Source organism: Tyto alba, unplaced genomic scaffold, assembly GCF_018691265.1.
Source record: "Tyto alba isolate M040663 unplaced genomic scaffold, T.alba_DEE_v4.0 Super-Scaffold_6, whole genome shotgun sequence".
Classification (NCBI taxonomy): domain Eukaryota; kingdom Metazoa; phylum Chordata; class Aves; order Strigiformes; family Tytonidae; genus Tyto; species Tyto alba.
The window spans coordinates 48,151,964-48,160,399 of record NW_024881327.1 but is presented as its reverse complement, the minus strand read 5'-3'; the positions used below and the strand labels follow the sequence as shown (position 1 = coordinate 48,160,399).

Genomic DNA, 8,436 nt, shown 5'->3' with positions numbered 1-8,436 from the left:
AAAACAATCAAAAACCAAAAAACAGACAAACAAACCAACCAACCAACAAAAACAAAGAAAACAAAACCCCCCAAAACCCCAAACAAAAAGAAACAAAACACTAGGGAAAAAAAAAACGAAAACCAACCAACCAAAAAGTATAAACCCCAACCAACCAAACAAAAACCCCCCAGTTTCCTAGAATTCAATTTACATGACCTGGAGCTGAACTGGACATTCGGAGCTGGAAGCCCATGCCAGAGACTGTTGAACAGGTCACTCCAGAGCAGACACATGCGTATCCACAGATCACAGTCACACAGATTCTGTCAGAAAAAAAGTCTCAGCCTAGCTACATTTTACTGATGTATCAATAACTGACTCATTTTTTTTATGGACAAAATTAGCAGGGGATGAAAAAGGTTGATCTTTTATCTACTGTCCCTCCTGGAGGGGTTGCCATTTAGGCCGCTCTTAACAGGAATTCAAGAAAACTTTGTGTATCGCTTACTGAGGCATATTCACTGCCACTGTTTTTTCAGTAGTTGATATGATTTTACTGTTGCCACTTGTGCAAAGAGGCAAAGCAGCGATGACTCATTTAAGAGGCCTTTTAACGCTTGCATGAAACAAGCTGAACCACAGAACACGGGTGGCTGCGTGAGTAACGCTGCTGAGCTCACACCGGGGTAGGGACGTGTTGCTGGAGGTGCTGCAGCTCGGGGCATGGAGTCAGCACCCCAGAATTCTGCACTCAGCTCTTCTGGGAGGCTATTGCATGGTCTTCTTAAAAGCAGCTTACTCTTCATATGTGTTGGCTGTATCTACAACTCTTGTTCCATGCTGTATTGAGGTTTAATTGCCTGAAAGTTTGTGAAACGTTTTGGGAGTCTTAGTAGTGCACAATCTAAAAGAATAGTTGCATGTTGGTCAGGGGGACTGTCATGATGCACTTGCTGCAGAAACAGAGGGCATGCAAAGGGGTCCTAATATATGAAACATGAATAAATATTTTCCCATTCTGCTCCCACTTATATATCGAGGCACAGAAGTATAAAACACCTCCTTAAAAGCATAAATAAATTAATGGCTCCAGACAGTTCACAAGACTCGCTACCTTCTGCTTTTCAAGATACTTCCTTTTTGCTATAGTTTAATATTTCCTTCTCTTTCAAACTGTTCTTTGCACCCTATTTTCGTCCGAACTACCTTGTAATCTCCTCAAGCCGGGGACTTTCCTTCTGCCTGAAAAAGCTGACCTGTATAAATAATCTCTTCACAAAGACAAAACGTTCTATTATCACAACAGTAAAAGAAATTCCCTGTAAAAGCTTGTTTTGATCCATGTGGCTTTCTTGGTCACTGCTCATAAAAGATGATGGACATACCAAAAAGGCCCGAAGGCAGAGAGCATGCTTGTTTGGGCACTCTCCTGATGCTGAGGGAATACAGTGGATTTTGCCGGATGACTGGGGACCCGCTCCTATGATTGAGTGATTGCAGCATCACCGGGGGTTCAAGCCACCTGACGCACGAACAGGACAGAGAATAGAAATGGAAACCCACTATGGGACAGCGTTTGTGCAATGGTGTGCAATGGCTGTGTGACACATCTGGAACCATCGCCCGCCCGTGTCCGACAGTGATGATAACCGTTTCACATCAGGAATGATCTTCATCGCTCCCGTTTTAACTGGAGGCAGCGCCGCAGCTTTTAGCAACTTCAGAGCACTTCTCTCCTTTTCTACATCCTTGGGAAAAGAAGAAAAAAGCAATTCCTTTGGGTATCTGAAGCCACAGCTCTGTGCAGTCTCTCATTTGGAGAAACCAGCTGCAGTGACCGCAGTTCTATTGCAGGTTGTGGCTTTCCAAGGACAGGACAGCTCAGATGTCAGACAGAAAGAGTTTCAAAACCATACCAGTGTGGGTCAATGTGACACTCAAACCAGTCTCTTTAAGTTAAGAGACCTTTGCTAACATTGCATGTTTGAAAGCAGTCCTATTTGCATACCTGTGAAAGTGGCATTTCTGTCACTGTATGATTTAGCATCAGAGGGTCTTCAAGCAGAATTCGGGCTGGATTTCCTCTTATTAGAAGCTTGGGGTACTTCTTTTCCTCTCAACTCTCCTTTTCTACATGTTAACAAGCTTCAAGCTCCTCCTTTTCTGAACCACCTGATCCGAGTCCTGCCCTAAAAGCTATCTGGGGACAGCCCCCAGGCCCCCAAAGGCACCTGTTTGCAGTGCAGTGGGATGTACCTTGATCTTCTTTGGGTGAATACATGTAGAAATATTAACCTGTGATAGGGACATATATTGTCTAACATGGAGAAATGCTCATTAGGTTCCAGTTAGAGTCTGCATAGATCTTTCCATGGAGGAAAAAGGAATTTACCCTCATTGATACTAGTTAAATGCATCAATGTTGGCATGCAGCTTCAGGAAACGCTGTAGGATCGTTTTTAAAAATTATTCTAGACATGAATATAAGCTACGTGTAAGAAGGTGCTCCTTGATTTGTGATGGTTCTCCTACAGCTATTCCTGCTCCATCCAACTTACAAATGGTTATTTAATTAGTGATCTAGACCATACAGAGCAGGCTCATTCATCTCCTATGACAGAATTATAAAACGTTACAGTAGGCTGAAGTGTTGTCACAGTCAATATTTCACATAATTAGAGGAGGTCGCCAAGTATCTTTGGCCTTGCATTATTGATGGTTTAATGAATAGACTATTCCTCCTTTGAGAGTATCTGTTTAAATATAGTCCTTACCCCTTACGAGGTAGTTCAGAGCTTTCAAATAACTGTCATCCTTTTGCTGGAATCAAACTGGTGGTTAAGCATCTATTCATCTCACAAAGAAGGTCAGTATTTTCTTTGCAACCCAATTGGCAAAAACTGTGACAATTTAATATCAGTGTTTATCGTGTTTCTGTATCTTCAGGCCTGAAACCAAAGTTATTTTAACTCCAAATTATTTGTTGGGAAGCTTTTTTGCCCAAGTTCCATTTTGGCAGGAGAAGAACCCCTCCTTTCTAATTTCATATCATTAAGCTGAATACATCTATCTCAAAAGTTCAGTGGGGTTTCTTTCTGCCTGACATGCTCTTTTATTGCAAAGTTGGAAAACAATCCCAGGCAAAAAATCATTTAGTAAAATGGTGGAACTCTCCTGCCTAGATGTTTGTTTTATAAAAAGACTACACCAGAAAATTCAGTATTACACAGAAGTCTGAAACAATCCTTCCTAGAGCAATCAGTTTGACCTTTTAAATTTGTGACATAACAGTTGGCTCTTCTTTAGTATAAGAACCCCTAGACCCAAATAATCGGTGTCAGTGGACAAAACACTGGGGTTTTCTTTGCCTATGTATTTGGCCAAAGATCCTGGACCAACTGGAGATGATCTCTGGATGGACCAGCTGGTTATGCCTGAAGGTATATTGTAGGAGAACATTCCCATTGCAGATGCCTCTTGCCAATGATGATAGCATTGGGTATCCTGGAGAGGTGGTGGACAGGACAGTGTTTCTGGAAGAATCTCTGCTCCTGCAAAGTATCGCTCTCCTTGGAGAACTAGCAAAGTGTAACTGCGTTGCTCTTGCTGATCTCTCACCACAGAGGTAAGAAATGCAACTTCTTGAACCAACAACCTGTCACAACCCACATGACATGAAGCAGCAGACCCAGGCTTTGCTGAAACCACACGTAAACTGATAGTAACATTCAACCTTGAGGCTCTGAAGGGGTAGCAGGTGTTGTTTTGTTCTGCCTCTGCACTCCAGAGTGTCCTGTGATCCCCTAGGCTGAACAGCCCAGAACAGTCGTGTCAGGGCAAAATCAACGCAGGTGCAGAGTGGTTGTGACTTTTGCAGCTAAATGAATTATTCAGTGTTCTACCCCTCTTCAGCCTTCTATCAGATTGGTCCAGATGAAGAGAGTATGGCAATATTTGAATGGTGGATATTTATAATGTTCATTAAAAACAAGAAGGGGAAAGAAACTCAGCAACTTGAGCAAACACAATTTTATGTAATTGTCTTTGATTAAAAAAAAAAAAAAAAAAAAAAAAGCTTAGAGATTTGCCTACAGGACTACCATGAGTGAGCTACATAACTCAGCATTCATTCATCAACTGATTTTTCGCAAAAACATATGGCTCCTTGCAGGGATTTCTTTAAACATTATGCATGGATATGAAATTGGTGCCTTTGTAGATGTTAAGTCTGTTGCTTAAGGCTCATTTTGGAATACTGTTTCTACATAGTACAGCAATGCTAAATTTGCAAGCTATAACCAAACAGAAAGCCGTTGTTCAGGCACTTTCAATTAAATTAAGAAGAGAAATAGAAAAATAAGAAATACTGAAAGAGTAAACTGATCTAAATTTTAAAGATGAGCTGTGCCATTTTGTGTGGCTTTCACATGGAAAGCCATTTTACTTGATGGAAGGCGATGAGGAAAGGAGAAACATAAAAAAGTAAGATGTCATTGGTTTCATGTATCAAATCAGAAATAACAGAACAACTGAAAAAAGTATGTATTCATTTACTGCAGTAAATTTGGTTGAAAATATGAGTTCATTTCTTGTAGAAAAGCCTTAATGATGTCTCTCCCTATCACAGGAGTCAATAGAGACAACTTCAACACCAATTCATGTACGTTACTTCCAACATGTCTTAACTGTGGATTAATGGAAATACCTTCCAATTATCTGACATTTTCAAATGGGAATAGATATTTTATATGTCTGCCTTCTTTAGGGTGTTCAGAGCAGGCACTTGCAAGGGCTTGATCTTTCCCAGTGATTAATCAGCACCTTCAGAGATGGGGGTCTGCGGAACATTTCTAATTGAGTACCCAAAACTGAAAGCAGTGAATTCAGAGCAGCCTCATGATCTCCAGTAACTGAACCATTCTTGTACGGCTGGTGCAAACAGAGACCAGAGTACGGACAAATCTTTTAATCTCTCTCTCACCATAGGTGACGCTAAGGGCAGCAGGACACATGCCAGGGGCATGCCCTCGGAGCACGGCTGCATGCAGAGTAAAACTCTGGATGCTTTCCTGCACGTGGGAAAAGATGGGGCAGCACTTTGGTTAACCACATTATCCGACCGCAGCAGAGTATATACCATGCTTTAAGGATGGGACCCAGGTAAGTAACACCCCCTTGCCATGCCCAGTACCTCAGCTTCTCTCTTTTTGCTGTGATCCTTCATCAGCTTCTCTCTCCACAAGCTGACAGGTAGCATTCATCAAGTGCTCTGAGGTTTTCAAGTGGAAGATATCACATAAACACCATCGTGCTCTAATACTCCCCCTGAGAGTCCTGACAACCGGGCTCCATTCACCATTGTGTTTCTTTCCAGTTTTTTATATATAAAGGTACCCTTTTGGTAGGGCTACACAGTGACAATCCTCTCATCCCTGCAATATTCTAAAGCCAGCGTAACTTCCAAGTGCTGCAAAGTGGAAGACCTTTCCCAAAGAGGCAATCCACAGCTTACACCACTAGAAGCCAAATGTCACAAAGCGCTTGGAAAAAAAATAACTACAGTTTTGGCTGTTGAGGGATGGACTGTGCTGGCCTATTTACTCGTCCCACCATATCCTTGCATCTGCAACCTACGAACCCGTGATTAAAAGCTCAAACTGTGTTTCATGTGGTGCGCACAGAGCCCATGTGAAAATGGCATTCCGGCTGTTGTGACAAACTCCACAGGCCCTCCGGGCTCTGGATATCAGCAGCTGCTCGAGAAAATTCACTTTTTTCGAAGCGAGGAGGGGCCGGGTGGCAGGGCGCCGTGGCTGAGGGCCTGGATCCCTGCCTTCATCCCTTCGTTTCCCGCCCTGTGTGAGCTTCCCAGAGAGAGGGCTGCGGGCTGGGCAGGGACGAGCAAGGCGGGAGATTTGACGCCCCTCAAAGCCCCAAGGAAGCGTGGCTGCCATGCGCTCCCCACGCCTGGCCTGTCACCCCTTGCACCTGGGAGGGTCTCCGGGGGGTGGTGCTTGTGCCAGCCCTGCAGGCCAGGCCGTGGCCTCGTTTGCCCCCTCAAAACCGTCTTTTTGAAGCGATTCTTTAGAGATATCCAGCGTAGGTTTGTAATCACAGGAGGGCTGTGTGGTGGGCCGGTGTTCCCCTCCGGGCTCGGTGGCCTCGTGGGAGCCGCTCGTCCCCTCCCCGAGATGGCGCAGCTATGCCCTTGCGCCCCCTCCGGACAGCAAGGGGTTAACACCCCCCCAGAAAAAAGGAGGGGCACGGTCCCTTTAAGGCATTCCCCGCCTTCCTCCTGTCGTGCTTCCTGTTGTTGTGACGTCACCGCGCGGAAGCGGGGCGGCGCGCCCCTCAAGCGGCAGCCGCGGGGGCGGTGGTAGGCGCCGGGGGCGGGGGGGGGTGTGAGGGCGGTACCACCCGGCGCCGGGGCGCAGGGTGGGAGGAAGCAATGGCGCGGCGGCGGTGCGGGGTCCCGGCGCCCCGCCCGGGCTCCCCGGGGCCGTTGTCCCCGCAGCTCGGCGCCTCCCGGCCGGCGGAGCTGGATCAGCGCCTCGCCGCGCTGGTGGAGGAGCTCACCACCTCGGGGGAGCCGCGGCTGCAGCCGGCGGGGATGAAGGAGCTGAAGAAAATCTGCAAGTACGATCGGCCGGGCCGGGCGGCCGCGGGGGCTGCTGCCTGCAGCCAGCACGGAAGCTGCTGGTTTAAAAACTTAAAATAAACCCCACCCCCCAAAATAAATACGGTTTTATGTGCCAGACCTCTTTTTTAAATAACTCCCCCTCCTCCTCTTCCATTTTTTCCTTTCTCAGGTCTTCAGAAGAACATATCAACCATGCCTATCACCTGCTGACAACGCGGCTCAATGAGGAGCACGCCGAGATACGCTTCTCGGCTTTTCAGATCGTGCAGGAGTTGTTCACCCAATCCCATAAATTCCGGACGCTGATTATTTCCAACTTCCAAGAGTTCTTGGAGCTGACGGTGGGGATAGACCATGAGCAGCCTCTTCCCCCGCCCAAAGAAGTGGCACAGAAACTGAGGAAGGCAGCCATTCAGTCAGTGCAAGACTGGCATGAGAAATATGGAGAGGCCTACAAGAAGCTTTCTCTAGGATACCACTTCTTAAAGCACAATAAGAAGGTAGTCTGCATTTTTACTTCTGTGTGTGTTTTTAAGTGATGATCGCAGAGATGTTTAAAGTGAGGAAACCAATAAATATAAAAGCTGTTGGAAATGACGTTGTCCTTAGGAGACATCCTGTCAAGCATGGTCTTTGAAAAACAAACCCAAAACCTCTAGTTCATCTTGCAGTATTGTAAAGTTTTGAAAACTCCAGACTTGTACTGAGAGCTGGACTCAGCTCACCTTTTCTCAGGGTGCAGAAAGTATTGCTCACCAGTAGGTTTTCACCCACTGATTCCTACCTGAAGCCCCAAAGTTTTGCCATTTCTGGAAGGGAAATAATGCTACGCCTCAAACTGAGGGTGATCAGCTATGAAGTCTTTCTATGCCAGTTTAAACTAGCCTGGTTTCAGTGCTGAGCAGTCCACTTCTAGCTTCCTTTCGCTGTACAACAGAGACAATGTAGGTGCTAGCTCCCCTCGCCTGCCCTATGTGTCATAGGAGAAATTTTATTAGAGGGAAATTTCTTGTATGTAAACACTTGCTTTTACAGCTCCTTTCTAGGGCTCACGTTATTATGTTTGGAACTTTCTTCTACTTTAGTATTGCTTCTGAGGAGCAAACTGACATTGTGAACACTATTCCAGCATTTACACTATCTGTGATGATAATATCAGGCTTTCAGTAAACATATCGATTCCCTTCAGAAAGGCAGATGTTCAGTGTTCCTGACAGTAGATCAAAAACCTTTGTGATATATGTATTTCTCTTGTTCTGGTTCATACTAAGCTAATAGTGTACCCTACTTGTATTACTTATTGTACTGTGTTCTTTTTCTGTATACTTTTTGGCATCTGTTCACAAAAGGTGATTGTCTTTGAATTGTCCTCTTATTTTCCTGCTTAATAAAGAAAGAAAACTAAGGGCAAGTGACAAGGAGAAATGTAAGACTGAGGTGAGGAAGCTTTAACACATTATACAACTTTATACGATTGAACACACAAGTGTACAAGTCTCCTTAAGTTTGGCATGTCTGTCTGCTCGTCTGGTTAATGGCTGCTCCTCAGCTACAACTGGGTGATAGTTTTCTGTGTACTTGTGATACGAAGCTGCCCAGCCAGGTTGGCTGTCCTGTTTTCTAAAGCAACTGAATTTGAGTACTACTAGTAACACTAGTACCAATAGAAACCGTCTTATGTAGTTTAGTAGCTCTTGTGCTTAAAGAGTTGAGGTGAGCAGCTGACCTAACTGGCCTTTTGCTGGTTTAATACTTGAAGTGTGAGAAACAATTGAGGAGGCATTTCTACTTTTTAGTAGTAAATTACATCTGCT

General features: G+C 45.0%; 1 protein-coding gene across 1 annotated transcript in view; it reads left to right on the top strand.

Annotated features, from left to right (window-relative positions):
• Positions 1-6,369: 6,369 nt before the first annotated feature.
• Positions 6,370-8,436, top strand: part of UVSSA (UV stimulated scaffold protein A) — a 58,592-nt gene continuing 56,525 nt past the window's right edge. The window contains exons 1-2 of the mRNA XM_032987365.2: positions 6,370-6,618; positions 6,792-7,122. Of these exons, the coding sequence (XP_032843256.2) occupies positions 6,431-6,618; positions 6,792-7,122 (519 nt within the window). The 5' untranslated portion in view covers positions 6,370-6,430. The remainder of the gene's footprint in view (positions 6,619-6,791; positions 7,123-8,436) is intronic.